The 21,043-nt window shown below is 43.8% G+C and overlaps 2 protein-coding genes and 1 long non-coding RNA gene across 3 annotated transcripts in view; 2 read left to right on the top strand and 1 right to left on the bottom strand.

Annotated features, from left to right (window-relative positions):
- Window positions 1-1,231: 1,231 nt before the first annotated feature.
- Window positions 1,232-2,952, top strand: LOC139435328 (uncharacterized). Its single transcript, XR_011644604.1, has 3 exons — window positions 1,232-2,293; window positions 2,684-2,744; window positions 2,864-2,952. It is a non-coding gene; the product is annotated as an uncharacterized lncRNA (long non-coding RNA).
- Window positions 2,953-6,416: 3,464 nt separating this feature from the next.
- On the bottom strand, window positions 6,417-18,518 carry tubgcp3 (tubulin gamma complex component 3). The gene is made up of 23 exons (XM_034101384.2): window positions 18,323-18,518; window positions 17,174-17,281; window positions 16,600-16,667; window positions 16,422-16,499; window positions 15,728-15,936; window positions 14,786-14,946; window positions 14,585-14,697; window positions 13,633-13,758; window positions 13,486-13,554; window positions 13,273-13,405; window positions 12,971-13,137; window positions 11,516-11,626; window positions 11,146-11,254; window positions 10,348-10,537; window positions 10,136-10,271; window positions 9,961-10,029; window positions 9,730-9,865; window positions 9,551-9,639; window positions 9,089-9,220; window positions 8,756-8,896; window positions 8,545-8,661; window positions 8,365-8,459; window positions 6,417-8,200 (listed from the first exon to the last, which is right to left on the bottom strand). The coding sequence occupies exons 1-23, from the start codon at window positions 18,396-18,398 to the stop codon at window positions 8,134-8,136; spliced, it is 2,700 nt and encodes an 899-aa protein (XP_033957275.1). The 5' UTR covers window positions 18,399-18,518; the 3' UTR covers window positions 6,417-8,133.
- Window positions 18,519-20,293: 1,775 nt separating this feature from the next.
- The window catches only part of atp11a (ATPase phospholipid transporting 11A), a 45,876-nt gene continuing 45,126 nt past the window's right edge, over window positions 20,294-21,043 (top strand). The window contains exon 1 of the mRNA XM_034101404.2: window positions 20,294-20,781. Within this exon, the coding sequence (XP_033957295.1) occupies window positions 20,737-20,781 (45 nt within the window). The 5' untranslated portion in view covers window positions 20,294-20,736. The remainder of the gene's footprint in view (window positions 20,782-21,043) is intronic.

Below are 21,043 nucleotides of genomic sequence, written 5' to 3' on the forward strand. Positions count from 1 at the left end.
CTGGTACTCCCTCTAGTGTACATAGTTCATTCTAACACCCACTGTATTAAAGGTGGGGTAGGTACGTTTCAGAAACCGGCTCGAGATACACTTTTTGTTATATTCCATGGAATGCTCTTAACATCCCGATAGCAATGAATATCTGAAGTGCTTTGACAAAAAATCCATAAAAAAATGTCATCTGTAGAAGCCGTAATACTGTAAAAAGTACAACCAATCGATTGGATGGCCTACCTGCCTGTCAGCCTTCCATCGGGACGCAAATTTATCTCGTGCCCTCATTGGTCATGTGCGCGTTCGTGTGTGTTGGAGGAGGGGCTCTGTGAGGAAGTGGCAGATTTTCGCCGGTTGTGTATTTTCAAATTCTCGCGCACTCGAGCCGGTTTCTCAAACTTGCCTACCCCACCTTTAATGTCTAACAACAGAACACACTTCACTGTATATTATAAAGATTATTAACTGTCATTACTTTAACTCTCATTAAGGTCATGACAGAGTACGCTCCATTGGCGGTAGCACACTTCAAGATGTGTTTGAAAGCCTCAAAACGACAGTAAGTGGAGCTTTGAGATAAGATTTTTTCAGAATGAAATGCATAGAGATGCGACTTGTTTACAAAGCAGAGCGAATCAAATAAAAAAATATAGGATGAAACAACTTTCACAAACCCAATAGTTTCCCTTTCAATAGCTTCTTAATATGCCCTAAAGGTAGTTTGTATTTTGTCTAATCCAATCAGTCAACAGAAACAGCTAATTTGTTGTTTTATGACGTGTATTTGTTGTTGTTTGTTTCCTATCTGAACGCCTGGGGACTACAGATGCAAATGAGCTTCTATCTAACTTTAATGCAATTATTTTTAATTGCGTTTTGTTCGTCCAAAACAAACCCTACAACAAATGTAAGTTATTGAGCATCATGGGAAATGTAGTATTGATCAAAGTCCTTCAACTTGTAATACAACGTTTCAGGAGTTTCCCTTTAAATTACTTGGAATAAATGGAAGTTATTTAGATTAGATTAGAATCTTTAATGACCACACAGCCAGGCTGGTGGAATGCGTGTTCAGTGCAGAGTATTACAGCTTGTTCCATACAATTCAACATACAATAAAAAGTACAACACACAGCACAGGGCAAAGACATATCATAAAGTTCACGGTGTGGTGGATTGTTATTGTTCATTGGGGTTATTTAGAGTCCATTTAGTGTCCGTATTGCAAAGGGGAAGAAGCTGTTTTTGAAGCGAGCGGTTTTGGCGGACAGTGACCTGTAGCGCCTCCCTGAGGGCAGAAGTTGGAAGACATGGTGACCTGGGTGGGAGGGGTCAGAAATGATTTTCTTTGCCCTTGTGACAGTTCGTTGGTGGTGAAGTGATTCGAGTGATGGAAGGGGACTGCCGGGCCCTTTCTCATTTCATCAAATCCCCGTCCTCGACTCCTCGGTCCTCCGGTAGTGACCCGGAAATGAATTTCAGCGCGCCATGTTGAAGGACATCTCATTTCTCTAAATGCACTTCGAGGACCGAGGATCGAGCGTCGAGGAGGCTCTCTGGAGGAGCTATAACCGAGGATACACTGGCTGCAGTCGGATAGTTTAAAAATCAGCTCCTAAATTCTAACCCTATCGTCTATTCCTTGACCTCTGAGTGAAACGTCACAGGGTTAAGGGATAGTGGATAGGAGAATTCAAAAGGACTTAGGAGAAGAGACTGCGGTACTTTAGAGAATCCGAATGCACTTTCACTATCCGACGTGTTTATGATGCGCCAGCGGACGTCATTGTGTGCGTCTGCTGCTGTGGGGAAACTATGGAAACCACAGTTTTCTATACAGCGGACGACAACATGGATGTTTAATTAAGAACGAGGGACTACTGTGAACTCATCTGGAGACTCTGCACCGTGCTCTGATGCTGCTGCTTTGCTTTATGAACGTGGACAACAGAGAAACAGATTCTTCATGACCAAAGTTGGAATTGAAATAAAAAAGGAAAGTGAAACTTATGCTCGTCACCCTCTCCCTCTGGTCCACATTAATACCAATGATCCCAATACGTATGATTGTATGAACTAAAGGTCTTAAAATCAATACAGATGTATTTATTATAAACGTTAGTCCTTACCAGAGCTATTTAATAGAAGAGTTACGACATCTCCGTTCACTCCAATGGACCACTTTTTTACAGCAATGGCGGATCGTGGAGCCTCTCAATCGTTCCCCGGAAGTTAGCGCCAAGGCTGGCAGAGCTGTGGAGTTGCAGCATAATACACCGTTCGTGACGGACTTTTAAAGGTAAGAAGAAGTTTAAAGATTTATATTGCGGATATTATCAGTACATCTGATTCAAATGAACATGTGTATTAAAGGATGTCAGTGGATTATCCCTAAATTAGTAGATTTAAGGAACGTTTACAGATAACAGATTAAGCTAGCATACCGAAGCAAGTTAGCAACACACGTTGAACAGCCTTTTAATTGTAAATTCCGTTCTCTTAATGTAATTTCGTCCAACATGTTGAATTAGAGAAGAGGGGCTTCTAAACGGGATTGTATGCGGGGGTGGAGGGAGTTAAATATTAGATAAATATAACTTTGGTGCGTGTAAGAGTGAGTGTTTTTTAGCAGAGCCATATTGTGTCCTTGTGATTCTGTTGATTATTACCTGTCTGTATAATGTTGCAGCTCAGCTGATTCTGGATTGATGGCAAAGGGAGAGGCACTTAAGTGAGAGTGAAAACACAAAGTACGTTTAATACTACTGTTTTATATAAGTAAACACCTTATCTCCCCAAGGCATTTCCCATCCAATAGGTGTGCTGTGTGTGTATAACCCTTTCTCCTGTCTGTTACTCCCTCTTTCAGCACAAGAACCAGAGGGGGATTCAATGGAGCCTGAATACCTGCACTGAGACCCTCACCCTGCACCCTGAGTCTCAACTCTCAGTGTTTTTTCAAGCCTTTCCCTGTTTTTTTGTATTAAACAAAACATTAAGCTTTCCCAATGGTGTGGTTTTCGTTTTGTGAAAAAGTGCAAATGCAGTGTTTGTATATAATTACATCACATATTTTGTTGCTGTTGGTCGTGAAATTGCTCCTGCTGACTTGAGCCAGCCATTTTTTCCTCTGCTCTGTGTCAGTGGGGAAGCCGTACATTCGTACTCCTTTCTCTGAGCAATTTGAGCATCCCCAGGCAGCACATCAAACCATGGTGGCTACTAGGAGGCAGCACAGCAAACCAGGACAACACGGAGGAAAAGGCACCGACAAACTGCATGATATGCTATTCAATGTTTATTGAATTCCATGTATTTGCAATGGATGTTCCTAAAACAACACATTTAACATCATCATTATCATCATATGCTGCTAGTCCTGCTGCTGCTGCTAGTCCTTTGATAGTCACCTGTCGGTCTCCTGTCCTTTCTGAAAGCCATAAAGATGACATTAGTCATTTAGATAACTTGTGTCCTCAATTACCAGGGGATTACTGAAACTACCATGAATTTAAGAAAATGGTAGAAATGAATCCAATCTGAATTTTAAAGCATTACTTTAGATCCCCTCCCTCTAAATGTATCAATAAACATTAGAAAGTGATCCTCCTGACTACCATACAAGTTTAAGAAGATAATATTGGTTTGAAAGAATTCAAAGCTATAAATAAACAGCAACAGGCTCTTTAACAAGGCACTGTTAGTAACATGTAAACTAGTTGTTCACACTAATCCTAATATTATCACTTAATATTAGCAAATTCGATTTTATTTTTTAAAACATATTGATGTAAATACATACACATATCGATTTGTTGAATAAATATTGCAAATCAAAACCTTTATTCACTAATAATTAACAAAAATCGTAGTTCTATCTCCTGTTATCAATGCATTCACATTGCCCGCCATGAACTTCCGGGGAACGATCCTCGTCTACATGAACCACGTGACGATAACCGTTTTTGGACTTCCGGTGTCGTAACTCTTCTATCTATATGGCGCTGGTCCTTACCATCTATCACTGTGTATATCACCATTCAAACATCTTTTAGAAGTTGAACAAACCCCACACAGCTCAGTAAAGACTAAAATGTTGACTTTATTTGATAATTTCAGTAAAAACTAACGTTCATATTTCTCTTTTTGAGTATAATACTGATGAACGTTCAAAACAAAGCACTTTGGCAACTTACCACCTATGTTTTAAAAAGCTTAATAAGCACCGTAACTTTCATGATATCATTTCTCGGTCATAATCGGTTGTTTCCGTGAACGGCCGACTGTTGAGTGACGGCAAATGCTGCGGCTGCAAGGCATTGTGGGTCAGCATTTTCGCTTCTCCTGTCGGTTAGGGAAGTCCAGTGGTTCCTAAACTAAAGGAGGTTATAAAGGAAGTTTGAAACCTCCTTTCCTATCATTCTCATCATTCTAGAGAATTCGAACGGCACTTATCATGGCTGCCACTGAGGGACTTCCGGGTCATTTCACTCCTTTAGGAAGGTTCCTAAGCTAAATGGACTATTCGACTTCAGCCACTGATGGGTCCTCCACGGCTGCTTCGTGGATGCATTTCCGGCAACAGAGATGTTTCAAAGACTCGTGACGCACGGCCGGACTTATCTCAGCCAATGACAGCTCTGCATGCATCCCCTGGATATTATTTTATTAACTGCTTTCATCGCGACGCGATGTTTACAGTGAGAACAGCTGTGAGGCCCGTGCAGAAAGCAGAGCAGTGTGTATAATATATATCACTCAGTAGAACAGGCCTACTCTCTTTATTTGCTTTAGTTGAGTAGATATCTACAAACAAAGAGTCGATATTTTTCTAAAACCATTTAGTGCTTCACAATAAAATACACCACGGCTGTAGCCTGTTTTAGGAGCTGTATATGCGTGTGTGTGGTACAGTGTGTAGGTGTGTGTGGTACAGTGTGTGCGTCGATGCAGAAGACAGACAGGTGTCAGTTGGTTTGGTGTCCTCTGCTTACTTTTAATACTTGTAAATAAAACTTTTGGCCCGTAATTTATTTTCCACATTGTAGCGACCAGAGAGGGGGGGGGGGGGGGGGATATATCCAGTCTTTGATAGTGTTACGAGTTATGAGAGTGCTCTGCTTGATTCTGAAATTGTATATATTTATATAAATATATACGTGTGTGTGTGTGTGTGTGTGTGTGTGTGTGTGTGTGTGTGTGTGTGTGTGTGTGTGTGTGTGTCCGCATCTGTAGCCATTATTGTCTCATTATACCGCACTGTGAATGAATCAAAGTAAATATATAAATCGTCGTGAACACATCTGTCCATCAGACATAGGGCTGCTGTGCCTCCTGTCATCATTGATGGACTTCTCTTTAAAATGACCGCTCAGAGGAGAGGAGTTCTCATTTCTCTAACCGCCTGTTGCTTCCCCTCCTCTCTCCTCGGTTCCCCTCCTCGGCTCCTCCGCTCGCATCTCCTGTGGGCGGGACTAAGTATCGAGGATAGGAGTCGAGGAGGGGAGTCGAGGAGGGGAGTTCGAGAAATGAGAAAGGGCCCCGGTGATTTTTGATGCTTTATTGATGATACGTTGAAGTTTATTCCGGGAGAGGTTGTCTGAACTGCTGTACCAGACGGTGATGGAGGATGCTTTGGAGGATGGCTGTGTAGAACTGGATTAGGAGATGTTTCCTCACTCTGTAATTCTTGAGCTGCCGCAGAAAGAATAGCCTTTGGTTGGCTTTTTTGTAGATGTGGTCTGTGTTGGTCTTCCATTTGAGGTTATTGCTTATGTGAGTGCCAAGACATTTGAGTGATTCTGTGGTGGAAATGAGTGTGCCGGAGATAGATAGAGGTGATTTGGGCTGTGGCTTTCGCCTGAAGTCGATGATTATTTCTTGGGTTTTTGCTGTGTTAAGTAGGAGGTTGTTTTCTGAGCACCAGGTGACTGCTTGATGGATCTGAGTGAGGTATTGTGTTTCATTATTATTTGAGATGAGTCCTGTTATTGTTGTGTCATCTGCGTATGTATATATGTTGACTGTGGGGCGCTGAGATGTGAGTTGGTTTGTGTACAGTGAGAATAACCAGGGGGGATAGGACACAGCCTTGTGGAGCTCCTATACTGAGGTGCAGAGGGAGAGATGTGGAGTTATTTATTTTTTAACCCGTTGTTGTCTGTTCCAGAGGAAGCTGTGGATCCAGTGACAGATGCAGGGGTCAGTGTTCATTTGACTTTTAAAGGATCATGTACAGCTCTGAAGAGAGGAGGAAGACCACGAGTAGAACAAACTTGGTGTAGGTTATATTGTGTTACCTAAAAATGATAATCATGTCAATCAAAACAATTGAATAATCTGGAAAATTTACATACAATTCATCTTTGATATCCTGCCTCTAGATGGCAGTAAACTACAGCTAAAGACACCAGAACACACAGTAATAAAAAACATTTTATTAAAGAAGAAGCGGGATGGTTTGATTCCCTATTCTATACATTATGTGCTATCGGATGTAGAAGACAGACGGAGACACGCGGGACAGGAGCGCTGACCCAATTCATATTTTTCACACAATGAAGAATGAATTGTCAGAGAGCGGAGACCATGTGCAGCACCAGTTTGTTTCATTGGCAGTACCACTTAGAGACAACATTAAATAAAGATTGCTTTGCAGGAGTAAATATCTTCCCAGGAAACACTTTGTGACTGAAGTTAAAGTTGGACGTAAGAGTGAAAACCTAATCATTTAGGGTTTGAAGTTAAGTGTATTTTAAGCCTATAAAACTACATTAACTGTATCCTCTAAAAACGCATGTTTGACGTCTTTGATGTCCTTGCTGACCTCGGATCAGAGCTCCTACGGTGAGATCGATGCTGTTCACATGAAAATGATTGTAATACTTTAGTGATTAAAATGCTGTTGACTTTTCAATCCAAACAAACATGTTGGCCCTTTTTTAAAGCAACAAGCATTCGACTTTTGATACCAGCAGATCGTTATGAATGATTATCAAGTGGGGAGGTGATGAACCGCAACGTTGCTACCACACTGAACCGAACCCACCCACCAGAAGCTTCTTCTCAATATGCGCAGAGCAAACCTTATTTATTAACACTACAAACCACACACCCTTCTTTATAATGTCGCACTTCAGAAAATAAACTGCCAATTTAACCTTTAAAACCATTCATTGTTAAATAAATTAAAAATGACATTTCTCTTAAAGAAACATGTGTACTTCCTGTTTGTGAAATGAGTAGAGAGTGGGTGCTGTGGTTGTTGCTTCATCTCTCATACAGACATAAAAGCAAGGAAACCAAACTTCAATCTAAACTCATAAGAGGCTTTTCTGTTTCCTACACCTCACACATGTAATGTCAAACAGCTTCTCTTGAAATCAACAACTAAGATAAGGTGTAAACAAAGTCTGAAACAAAGGGGCTGAATGAGCCAGAGGTACAAACCCTCCGTGTGATTGTGATCAGCTGACCGAACACACTCAAAAACCCTGAATTGTAAGGAGGCGAGATTGGAGAACTAGGGTTAGACCGATATCGTGCCGATACTGAACATAAATATTCAATATTCTGAAGACTGCAGTGTCTCCAGGCAATCCGCAGCATCTTAAGGAGACATTGTACAAAAAAAATGCTCTACTTTAATAATTGTAATATCTGTTACAAATACAAAACTGCAAAAATGTCAACATCACACCCATATCGGTTGAACCCTAGTGAGAAGATGCGAAGCCACAGGTGACGGTGTCGAGATGCAAATATACACACATTTACATTTTTGCATAAACTCTATGTACATACATTACGTGTGATGGGACTAGTTTTGGCAACCGACGCTGAGAAAATAGTCCCTCGTTCATATTAAGGCATGCCTGTGTGAGTTCAGTCCTGCTGGATTTCAGTCTGTTTTACGGCGCTTATTTTAAAAGTTTGATTTGCTGGACTTAAATCTTCTGGGGTCCCGCACAGCTGACTTCACTGGAGCCGTCTGCTGTGATGTCATCACTTGGCGACCTGCTTGTTCCCTCCTCCAAGGCATGACATCATCTCGAAACTTAAGTCTGCTGTGCGGCCCCTCGCTGTGAAGTCCTACTCCAATCAGTGGGAGCCTCGCTTGTTATTGTCACCGTCTTCACGTCAGATATTTGACTGCCGTCGCCCCCTGTTGGTTCCCAGTGATGCTCGCAGCCTCGGCTCCCTGGCCCTGTAGGTGACATAAAAAACATTTTGAGTATATAAAGGGATCAGAACATAATATAATCTCTCCTGAAGGAACCCTATAACACACAGATCTGTTATATATTTTATAAACAGCCCTTTAGGATTATTTCTGTGTCCTGAAAGGTGTTTTTGTTTCAGTTTCCTCACTTGTAGTGCTCATTGAAGTCCAGTCTGAAGCTGAGGAAACGCAGACTCTCATCCGTGCTGGTCATCAGCAACACCAGGAACTGCTGCACGATGTTCTGGAGAGGGGAACGGAGTGGATCAAAGAATATATATTGAGATAATGATACTCTAAATGCTCCTCGAAGTCACTGAGGCTGGTACCTGGTAGAAGTGTGTGAGGATGCGGAACTGGGAGCGCATCTTTGGTATGGTTTCCTGGAACTCCTGAATCCTCTTCTTCTCCTCCGCTTCCTGTTCAGCCGTCACGCCCCACTGACCCTGAATCCGGACAGCATCACTCATTTAGAAGCCATTATACAACCACCACCCTTCCCTTTGTCTCCCTGTATGCCACTCATCTGTAGCCTCCTACCTCGGTCTCCTTCTGCTGCTTCCTCTCCTCAAACTGCAGCCGCAGCGTGAGTTCCTCCAGAGCCGAGCGGTACAGCGAGTCCTGGGCGCTCTGGAACTCGATGATCTGGTCGAATATCGCCCTCAGCTGGTTCAGAAGATTCTGCAAGGACACACCGAAACAGAGTTCAAGGAGGTGTGGCAAAAAGAGGAGGCAGGATAATTAAATCTGGTGTGTGTGTGTGTGTGTGTGTGTGTGTGTGTGTGTGTGTGTGTGTGTGTGTGTGTGTGTGTGTGTGTGTGTGTGTGTGTGTGTGTGTGTGTGTGTGTGTGTGTGTGTGTGTGTGTGTGTTACCCTGCTGCTGTTGTCTAGCAGGCATCTTGAGATGACTCTGTCGAGGAACAGGTCGTGGGCGGCGATGATGTGGTCGAGATCCTGCGCCTGCTGCACTCGGTTCCACAGCTCGTCCCAGGAGCACTCCAGCACCTTGTATTACAAATCAAGACATAATTCAATCGGTGATCTCGGCGCCTTGCTATCCACTTAAAATAGCATTCTTATCTTTATTCTATCTGATGTCTGAGTAAGTAAACCTACACTTAAATCAGCCAGCTTTCAAATCTGCCGACCCATTTAAAACATCCTCTTTAATCTGACTTTCAAGTGAGTTTTTTTCGTCTGGGTTTGAACCGGCAGCCTAACCTGGAGGCTACATTTGACCCGAGTCCCGCAGCAGAAGTCTCTCCTGCCGTAACGGCTTCTTTCTGTGCCGGTGTTTTACAGCCTGTGATCTAACGGCGCTGCTAATGCTCTGACCTCAAAGGTGATGTAGTACTGCATTTGGTGGATGAAGTGGACCATCTCGGAGGCCAGGATGTGGCACTGGTGCAGCACGCCGGACAACTCTGCAGGGTGAAAAGCACGAGGGAAGGAACACAACAGGCACATCAATATCACAATGACACGTGCTGAAGAAAACAATGTTATTTTAGTACCTGGCATGCTTTTGAGCAGCTTGGCGTTACACATCTGTCCCTTCCAGATGTCCGTCAGGGTGTACTCCATCCTCTTCGCCCTCCACAGGAAATTAAACACACGGAGGTAGTGGCCCATACACTCCCTTGTAAACACCTGAAACACACACACACACACTTATATATTCGAATATGTGATAACAGCAGTAATACATAGAGACCAGGAGATTGAACGTGTGAGTTTTGTCGTACCGTAGCGATGGGTCCATCAACGTGGTAGTCGAGACTGAAAACATCCCAGCCGGTATCGCCTGGAGACACCTAGAGGCAACAACGAGACATGTGTCAAAAGAACAGGGGATGCTTAGGTCAGACCTGCAACACACACTCACACACACTCTCTCACACACACACACACACACATTACCTCCAGCAGGCGTACATCCAGCCTCTTGAGGATCTCCGCGTTGTCATACTGAGCGTTGGTGGCCCTGACTGCCGTCTCTAAGATGCCCGTCAGGTTGTGTTGGTACAACGTGGTGGCGGGACGCACCAACTCCGGTCTAGGATGTAAAATAATTAGGATACATATTTTGTCTAATCAGTGAAAGGCTAAGGTTCAAAGTGTGCGTTCCTCACTTGAGCAGGTCCATCAGGTGTCTGATGAAGTCGCCCTGGCCCAGCAGCAGGTACCTCCTCATGGCCTGCAGGTGCTCCAGCAGCAGGTAGTTGCGGTTCAGAACGTCCAGCAGGTATTTGCTGGTGTCGAAATAGGCGGCGTCGATCTTCTCCTGAAACGCGCCCTCCAGGTCCGACAGCAGCTCCGCGGCTACGAGGAGACACAGGCGACAAAGTCATTCATTAACGTGATATTGAATTGTTACTATCTTATCTTAAATCCTTATGTTGTTGTTAGGGACAGACTGGTTATTAGGTCACTTTAGTGCCGCCAGTTAATCAAACATATTTCGCAACCAATAACAACTTTTTCTTTTGTCCCAATTAGTAATGTGCGTCTAATTCCTGCAGTCTGGTTTCCTGGTCTGCTGCTGCCGGACCACCATGCCGAGGAGAACCTGATGTCCTTCACCGCGTACAGTAAGAGCTTTAGATCAAACAGTCCCGCAGACTGGATCAATAGCTAAGTATACCTTTCCCTCTATATAGTCAAAGGAGAGGAGGACAAGGCCAGCGAGCGGTAAGAGCATCGATCACTGCCCGTCCACTCGCCTACGTCAATACAACCATATCAATACGATGAGGAGGGAATAAAGGACAGGCTTCTTATTGGTCAGTGATGTTGTCAACAATAAAGACTTCCAAGGAAAGTCAGCATCGACCTTTATGTATGTGCAAGGAACGTGCGCAGACACAGTAACGGAGAAGGACATGCTCGGAAAGTGTGAGGGGACATAAGAGAGACACGGAGACTCTTACTATCTCTGGGTGTGTCCGCAGAGTTCGACGCCGGCGTGATTTTGCCGAGCGGTGTTCGGTCTTGACAGACCTGATGCAGGAAGTTGATGGATTTACCGATTAGCAGGACCTAGAGGGAGAAGAGAATAAGTGAACATGCCTCAAGTACACCGTCTTACCTGGATGTGTGTAGCAATAAGTCTGGTGAAGCATTAAAACATGTGGTTTGTTGATGTTTGACTAATTAGCACGCAACAGTTTGAGTCCAAATGTAAAAACGTGCACCTTTTCATTTCCTTTACGACTCTCACGGGAGGAGATTTACTGTCGTCAGGGTTACGTGGGGAAGCTCTCCGTGAGAGATGTGTGACAGTGTGTCGGTTGTGTGTACCTTGCTGGCCTGCTCCATGGTGATGAACGTGGGGATCATGGACTTCCTGAGGGAGTACTTGTCGTGCCACAGGCGGTCCGTCTTCACATTGGGATCTGATGCTACAAAGAACTACAAAAAAAGAGAACAAATAAATACATTGACTGGAGAACGCTGTCACGGGAAGACGTCAAAGAGAATCAGTATTTCAGAAGAGAGTAAAGTAGCTCTGTGGTGTGGCTTTCGTCCTTTGTCACATTCACTTAGATCCCCATGTACTTCAGAGGGTCCTATGATAGCTTAAGTCTGCGTGCTCTGTGTGTGCCGACTCCAACGGTCTGCTTTGCCACGAATCCATCTCAGAGCACTTTCCTTAAGCTGTTAGCTGAAATACGAGCCGACAAACTATTTCTCTTTAATACCGATTTTTGTCAAGTAGCTGAAATATGGATCGCAGAAGCAATAATTGTAGTAAAATGTGTGTGTCGCCATGTCCTGTTCAATGCTACAACATCATGTTAACATTTCTTTATAATGCGCTTGGATATCTTTTAGGAAATAATCACATTCACCAACACCGCAGGGATGTGATGGACCTTAAAAGCTCATATTTACTATACAAGTCCTGTTTATTGTGTGTGATCGTATCCGAATATTCGGTCGTTGGCCCACTATTCGGTTTTCAATTTCGTTATTCGGATATTCTTTTTTAAATTGAATGTATTGAAATCTTGAGCGTGTGCCTCTTCGGGGGGTGCTAACACGTGCCACATTACACTTAAGACATATACAACTGCAACGAAAGTAACAAACATAATATCCTTTTCAATTTCAAAGAACATAAATTGGGTTATTTACGTTAACAAATAACGACAAAACAACAATACTGTAGAATAACAAAATGAATGCCTTGAATAAACCGAAATACACGCGTTGAAGCGGGCTCCGAATATTCGCTGCTGATTACTACCGAATATCCGGAGTCCAAAATATGGCATTCGGGACAGCCCTAGTGTGAGATCTACAGGGTACCTTCCCTCCTGAAAGGCGCAGTAACTTTGTCTGGGTGTTCTTAAACACACACTGACTAATGGACACATAAATAAAGTGTGTGAGGGAAACAGCCGCAGAGAAAGGGGCAGGGAGGAAGTGAAGCACCAGGCTCTCATCACTCCTCATTGAAGAAGCTGTCCTCTCTTTCTTTCTTTCTTCTTTCTTTCTTTCTTTCTTTCTTTCTTTCTTTCTTTCTTTCTTTCTTTCTTTCTTTCTTCCTTCCTTTCTTCCTTTCTTCCTTTCTTCCTTCCTTCCTTCCTTCCTTCCTTCCTTCCTTCCTTCCTTCCTTCCTTCCTTCCTTCCTTCCTTCCTTCCTTCCTTCCTTCCTTCCTTCCCTCCTCAGCAATGTCCCTTCTCTCGGGGGTGAAACGTCAGAACCAATGATCCAATGACCGGTACAAATCGACAGACAGGTGTGTGTACCTCGTGGTAGGTGTCTTCCAGCTCCCCGTCGTAGATCCAGCGATACAGGAAGTTGAGGATGGGGTTGGACACCAGGCTGAGGATGTGTTGGACCAGCGCTCTCATCTGTGGGTCGCCCGTCTTCCCGTAAGAGTGAACTGCTGACGCCAGCTCGCCTCCTTTGCGACCTGAACGCACAGAGTAGAGGCTTCAGGAACAAGCCGAGTCGCCGAGAGGCTGAGGTCAAGCCTGGTTGCCTTCGTCAGACGTCAAAATCAATACTGACATCCAAAAATGCATTAACAAAATCTCACAACACACACCTTGGCAGAAGTCGACGAGTGCCGCCTGTGTTTTGAGTCGGATTTTCGGGTCGTACATCCAAACCAGGAGCCTCCTGAGAGTCAGACTGCTCTCTGTGCACACCATCACACCGTGCTCATCCTCCACCTGCAGCTACAGCACAGACACACACAATCAAAGCTCTGATCTAGTTCAGTTCTATCGCATGAACTTCCTGTGTCAGATGTGTGTACCTGGGAGTGAAGGACAGACAGCAGCCTGTAGTACTCCTTCAGCTCCTGGTGCAGCGCGGCACAGAAGCTCTACGAGAGGAAGACCCAGTGATTAAGTACGAGGAGGATGTGACCTAAAAGGTGTGTTATCTGGGGAACCGTGCGCACCTGTCCGACCAGTCCGAAGGCCCGGTCCAGGCTCCTGGCGTCGGTGTACTTCCTGACTTTGTTGTGGAGCCAGCCGAGCTCTGCCAGCCGGCTGCTGGTGTCCCTCAGGGATTTACACAGCACCACCTGGTGAGGAACGGCACACATTACAACACATGCGTGCACATCGCACGACGCTTCACAGAAGCAACACACACACTTAACGCTGATGGCGTTAACTCGACAGGCAGACATGTAACTAAACAAGCATCATCCGTTCCTAAATAGATTTTAAAACCTCATACGGATTCCTGCAATCGTGCTTTAACAGATTTTTGAATCCGCACGAGGAAGATTAACATTTAATGATAGATTAATGTTTTATCTGTTTAACAAAACCTCTTATCCAGAGAGCTTTACAGAGGGGAAAGTAAGTGGCTTTGGAAGACTTCAAAATCTCCACCCTTGACTCCTTTATTCCTGCTCTCAGTGTCTCCTTCTCCGTCAGGCAGTGACAGCAGATTGACCACAGGTCTAAGTTTAGCCCCGCTGAGAGGATCGGGACAGGTTACCTCGGAGGCCTCCCATCGATCACAAGCGAGGAGGACGAGAGGGGAATAAAAGAAATTGGCAGAACAGAAAAAAGGAGAGGTCGATGTAGCCTCGGAGCCAAAGAGCTTTATATTGATCTGTTGAATTTTTCTTTTGAAGTCCGATCAACAACAACAACAACAACAACAGTTTCAATATCATGTACTCGAAACCAAAAATGTCCAAAATGGAAACAAATTCCCCCTGATAGATTTAAATGATCATATTCAGTGTCTTTCATTACACGACCCAGCATGGGGTCGACAGTGCACGGTAGATCTGGGACGATGATGTCCTGAGCTGCACTCTGGGTAATGTGTGCAGCCGGCTGAACTCATTAGTCCATTAAGAGCTTGACACTGCTCCATGCGGGTTCACGCACCTTGCTGTCTATCTTGTAGCAGTTCTCCTGGGCGCTCATCTTGATGTACTTGCCGTCGATCCCCTGGAAGACGTACAGGATGTCCCGCACCAGCGCCGCCTCGCTCACCTCGCCTGAGCACAACGAGGGCAGAGAATTGAGTTTATGTCATGACAAATAAACTATTAATGACGTTCTGTGCTCTGTGAAAATGTCTCGTACCGTCTTTGCGAGGTCGGACCACTCTGGAGGAGGGAACCGGGGGTCCGAGGAGCGGTCGAGTGGCGAGAGGGGCCAACGCAGAGGCAGAGGAACAGCTGACAGGAAGAGCCCAGGCCAGCCGGGCACCCAGAGGCTGAGCGGCTGCAGACTGAGGGGGCTGACTGTAACACACACACACACACACACACACACACACAGATTTACTGTTACACCAAATAAATAGGAATGTCTTTCTTAAGGCATGTATTAGTTTCTGATTCTGGGTAAGTGGACACAAAGTGTTAAATTCCCCAGACCTACCGTGTCCTTTGATAACTAATGTAATATGTGTCACTTCCATTTCCTGAGCCCCCTTTAAAAACATCTGGATGACATTGTGTTCTGAATTGAGCTTCACTTGCTGCTCCCATCAATAGATCTAGCTGAAACCGGTTTTTAGTACACAACACTACAATCACCATTATCTGCATTAAGAGGTCTTTTGCTGGACGATGCACTCAGAACAGCAAATAAACTCAACATGTATAATTAAAGCACAATTACTGTGTATTTTTAATTCAATGCCTTGGGACCCTTTTTATGTTTAGAGTGAGGAATCTCTGCTTTCACGTCTAGAAGAGGTGAGCTCGGACAGCTCAATGGTCGTTTGTAACAGAAGGGCTCCTGCATTATTGATACGGATAAATGGCCTTCTGATGTCTCGCTAAACAGATCTATACGAGGCACGCTTATTTGATGGTGCTAATTGATGCTTTCAGGGCGTTAAATAACACTCTTCTTTCCCCAGAGCCTTTCAGGTGAACACAGCTAACAACTCAGTTATGAAGATGTTAAGAAGGTTGTCTTCTCTATTGATGCTTAATCTGAGTATTAAGAACTGCAAATCATCCAGGGACAACGTTAGCTTGTGTCTTCAACAGCTTTGCCTTTGCAGAAACTCACCCAGACAGCAGTGACTGTGGCGTGACCGTGGGCCCGTTCAGTGTGTACACTCCCAGGCTGGAGATGCCGCTGGTCCCCATGCTGGCCGACAGCCCGGCGCTCCTCTCTCCGTAGCCCAGGGCCAGGCTCTGAGGCCGGGTGCAGTAAAACGGGGTGGAGTGGGCGTCTCTGGGGAGCGCCTGGGCGAAGAGTGCTCCATAGTTTCCAACCTGGGAAGGACAGGGACATGAGGTGAGGAGGAGGTAGGGGCATCAAGACAGTGTTTTTAATAAGGAAGTGTGTGTGTGTGTGTGTGTGTGTGTGTGTGTGTGTGTGTGTGTGTGTGTGTGTGTGTGTGTGTGTGTGTGTGTGTGTGTGTGTGTGTGTGTGTGTGTGTGTGTGTGTGTGTGTGTGTGTGTGTGTGTGTGTGTGTGTGTGTGTGTGTGTGTGTGTGTGTGGTCTAGCATTACTATACTTGTGGGGACCTACATCTGTTTACATAGTCACGTGTGGGGACTGGCTTCCCTTATGGGGACACATTGGAGGTCCCCATAAGGGGGATCATTCATTTTAGGGTGAAGACTTGGTTAGGGTAAGGGTTAGGGTTAGGCATGTGTTGGTTATGGTTAAGGTTAGGATAAGTCTCCAGGAAATGCATGTAAGTCAATGTAATGTCCCCTGAAGTGATGTATACATGTATGTGTGTGTGTCTCACCCTGCCGGACGGTTTGCGGGGGTCTTCAGAGAGGCTGAGCAGCAAGTAGAGCACAGACCAGCGATGCTTCAAAACACTCTGTCAACAGAAACCTCATTACAGTTCACTACTAATGATAATAATATGCCGCATGTGAGCGATGTCCTGCTACAGTTCAGAGGTTTCCTGCAGTACACACCTGCGTCTGAAGCTTTCTATGCAGCTCTGAGAACAGAGCGGCGTCGACTTCTCTCCTCTGCTTCAGCACTGCAACCGCGTCATTATGTAAAAAGGAAAAACGTTACACACACATCTCGATAGTAAGGACGTGACTTGCTGGGGAACACGAGGTTGCTTTTCTTGTTTTGACAAGACACATTTTATAGCAACTCCATTACAAACACTTTTAACAAAGTTCCCATAAGTCCACCAAATAAACACTTTGGACAGTAAGTGCTGCGCTGTTTTCTGCGTCAAAGCACGGATCGATGTATTCCCACTAATAGTGCAACCTTGGGAACAATAAAACTACTTGGATGTGCTGTTATGGGGCAATAAAGCTTTTGACTTTTTCTGGGAGGGCTCCAGCATTAAAGGCAAAAGGTCTCTCTTATCAAAAACTACCGGACAGCAAGAGAGATGGGATAGTTTTGCTTGTGGAGGAGAAAACATTTGATAATATAATGTATTGTAACGAGCTACAATCGTAAAGTAAAGGATAATATGGATGTGTGATCAATTATAATATAATGATAATATTTGTCCAAACTTACATTCTTTCTTGATCTTCTCTGACACCAGGAACTCATCCCGTTCAATAGTGGGGGCGTAGTTACTGCCAATGACTCGCACTGCATACTGGAACTGGTGGGCAACTTCAGCTGGAGAAATAAAAAACAGGTAGTGAGTAAAAGTCATGGCAGCACTCTTAAGTCCACCACTTGTTTTGACAAGGAGTTGTATATGTGCTGCTGTCAGTTCACATATCAATTAAGGCTAACTGAAAATGTTCCTTTAAAAAGTTGTGAATAAACAGTATAAGATTTTAAAAGCTAGATACTAATAGGAACCTGATAGAAATGTGTTATGGCATTGAAAAAGATTGTGAATAATGGGGCACTAATCATCTCTGGATACATATCAAATAAAAGCATTGCCAGGCTGCAAAGCTTTGCTGCATTTGATCATGCAGTCAAATCTGCAATTGAGTTAAATGAAAAACAAGCATCATAATGATTTATTTTCCGTTATCTCTGAATCCATCATGCATCCCTGCATCCAGCAGCGGCCTGCAGCTAGCAGTGTTTGCAAGTAACAGTGTGTTGGTCAGCATGAGAGCTAACAGATTAGCAAACTCATAGATAGATTAATTAAAATGCTAATTGCTTTATCCAACCAAAGCTTGCAGTGTTATATTTACAGCTGGAGGTGCCATAAAGCTGTTTAGTGTGATGTGCAGTATCTGGCCGAGCCCATTGAATGACAGCTAACGTTACCGCGCCACAGCTAAAGTAAAACCAAACTCAAAGCAACTCTATTTTTTTGTCGATCTCATATTTTAGAGTGTATTTTTCCACTAAATTCCGTTTGATAAGTGGTTATCATGCTCTCTTCAATTCGGCATATGTGCAAACGAACAGACAGCTTCAACTTCAGGTAGATTTCATTCTTTTTCTACCACTTTCCGTCCCAAACACAGGAGCTCCAGCAGTGTTAAAAGTTGAGAATATTATACAAATCTGAACCGACTGGGGTGCAATTAACACGCCGAATTACCCAGTAGGGGGTACAGATTCAGCAAACCACTTTAAATGATGTGGAAAATATGTCTGATTACTAATATAACGATTATTATCAAAGTGCCTATTTTTGTCAATGAGGTTTCGCGTGACAGCTCCTGTATGCTACGGTGGCTCATCTACCTTCGCTTTTCCCGGTGATTCTGCAGCAGAGGCTCTGGAGAAGCACATTGGGTGATTTCTGATCCAGGGTCGCCATACTGTCGGGTCTAACGCTGCGTATGTTTCCCAATAACGGAATAATAAGAACTAACTCAAGTCTGCTACTACGAACAACGCCATTTTGACAAGTGGAGTGAAGCCAGCATGGCGCAGGAAGAACAGGAGCGACAGTAGGGCAACGTTTCCTTCAAAATAAGAGCATGGAACACCTGTTGCATGACTTTCAGAATTGGGAGGGATGAAACACTCTTTAATGGTCACACATGCAGAGCTAACAGCACACACAGTGAAATGTATTCTCTGCTTTGTTTTAACCATAGGTTTTAACACATCCTAGTACCAGGAGTCTAGTACTAGGAGCAGTGGGCAGCTATTGTACAGGGCACCACGGCAGGGCAGGAGGTGAACCGGGACCTCTCCAAGTACAGTCCAAGCCCCTACTGACTGAGCCACTGCCGGACCTGACCGGAAGTGAAACTGGAATTATACTATTATACTTAAGTTGTCATATATAATGTATCGTGCAGTACCAGGTGTGTGAGTCAAGCATTTACAGCTAAATTATTGGATAACATCAATGTTGTTAATCTGATTTCTTGCCAATTGTTCAACTCTTCTTACTGTAAAATGTCTACTTAAGGAAAATACAAATGTTTATTTCTCTATTATAGAAATCAAACCACACAGGAGCTGGCTTTTTAATAAAGTAACGGGTGACTGTGGCTCAGTGGATAGTGTGCTGGACTTCAAATCATGGGGAAACAAGTTCGAGTCCCACTGCAGTCAGCATGTCGTTGTGTCCCTGAGACACTTCACCCCAAATTGCTCCTGTGGGCATTGTCCACAGTATTGAGTATGTAATTCACTTTGGATAAAAGCGTCTAACAAGTAACATGTAATGTAATGTACAGAAAAACAGTGATTATTGTCTATAATTATTAATGTAAAAACAGCCACTGAAATTAATAAGACAACATATATAAGAAAGAAATGAAGACAGTCTTATTATTACATCTGAAAATGTATTCAAAGATGTGGTCTTGAGTCTTGACTTTTAGGGCTTTTATTTTGAAGGTCACAACCGGATATGGTGGTTGTCATTGTGGTGACTGTGCCGCTGGCGTTTCAACAGAACCCGCCGAAAAGCGTCTCCAGGAAACAGAGGATGGACCAATGAATGAAAACAAACAAAGAAACTACACTTGTAGTTCTGACCCTTCTGACCTCAGCTAAAAACACTTAGCATAAACTGATGATTTAAAAATCACTTATATTTTCTTTTCACTACTATAGTTTATATAATACCTCTGAAATAAGGACAGTTCAAACTCTGCTAATTTTCTGTAGTGAAGAATTGAAGTCATACCAAATGAGGCCAAATGTATTAAAACAAATAATTAAGATATATATATATTTAAAATGGCTTAATTTGGAGTAATGTTATAGCCTTTGTTTTAATTTATTTTATTCATTCATTATGTTTATCAATAGTTTCGTTCTGTTTATCTCGTCTTTTTAATCAAGATGATAGTTTAAAAATGTTAGCAATGTAGAAAAAAAGTGCATTATATGTTATTCTTTATCATTTCAGCACCGTCTGGATGGACAGCACCTCTGGGGAGTCCGAATCTCGATAACACCCCATAAAATACACACACACACACACACACACACACACACACACACACACACACACACACACACAACCAACCATGTAAATGATTTGCAATATCATTCATTGCATTTTCCTCAATTTAATTAACTGAAGTTGTTCCTAATGTTGTCTTTGGTGTAACATTACGCCCTCCAAACAAACAAATCAGTAGCCTAATTAACTGAAACCTCAAATCAATTACACACCGAAAACACTAGAGTGCGCATGCGCTCACCTCCACGCTCAGCCACCACCTGGCTGCTCGTGACGTAGATGAGAGAAAAGCTCCTTTGGTCCGAGACAAGAAGCTTACTCGTACTCACACAGAGGGGGAGAAAGGAAGAGCAGCCCACCTGTGTGTTTCTGCATGAACTGCCTTTGACACACACACACACACACACACACACACACACACACACACACACACACACACACACACACACACACACACACACACACACACACACACACACACACACACACACACACACACACACACACGCACGCTCCTCCTGTTACTAGTAAAGCCTGTTAAGTCCCTATAGGTGAGTTCAGGTTTGCATTTGTTTGGAGCAGCTTTGTCGGGACCGAGCCTTCTTCTTCTATTATTCAGGAAGAAGAGAAGGGAGGAAAAGTCATGGACAAAACCGGAGAATTAAAAAGAAGTTAGCGTATATAGTAAAGTCACCTTTTGTAAACGAGGAAGAAGCAGAGGAACAGGATGGGGATGGATTTCAGCACTCTGCGGACCCTCATCAGCAGATATGTGAGTTTTTACTACGTTTACGCACTCATAAATGTTGCTTATCCAAGCCTCTTCTGTGCAGACTAAAGCCCTTTGCAATGTCACCCAGATAAACAGAAACCGTGTAAGCTTTTTTTTATCACTATTGGTTTCAAATTCCGCCGAAGCAGCTACTCATCCGGATTAAGTTCGCGAAAGGGAGTGGAAAGAGGCTCGTTGGGAAATGACTGGGGAACTGTCTGAAGCGTGAACACACTCTGAATCCTGTTATTTTTTAATAGAA

This window comes from Pseudochaenichthys georgianus, chromosome 2, assembly GCF_902827115.2.
Source record: "Pseudochaenichthys georgianus chromosome 2, fPseGeo1.2, whole genome shotgun sequence".
Classification (NCBI taxonomy): Eukaryota; Metazoa; Chordata; class Actinopteri; order Perciformes; family Channichthyidae; genus Pseudochaenichthys; species Pseudochaenichthys georgianus.

Excerpts from the sequence above, each read along its gene's own strand:
- tubgcp3 (XM_034101384.2), bottom strand. The coding sequence starts at position 18,398 with ATGGCGACCCTGGATCAGAAATCACCCAATGTGCTTCTCCAGAGCCTC. Across the intron at positions 9,640-9,729 it reads GCTGCTCAAAAGCATGCCAG|AGTTGTCCGGCGTGCTGCAC; the intron begins GTACTAAAATAA and ends TTCACCCTGCAG. Across the intron at positions 9,221-9,550 it reads AGTACTACATCACCTTTGAG|GTGCTGGAGTGCTCCTGGGA; the intron begins GTCAGAGCATTA and ends TTGTAATACAAG.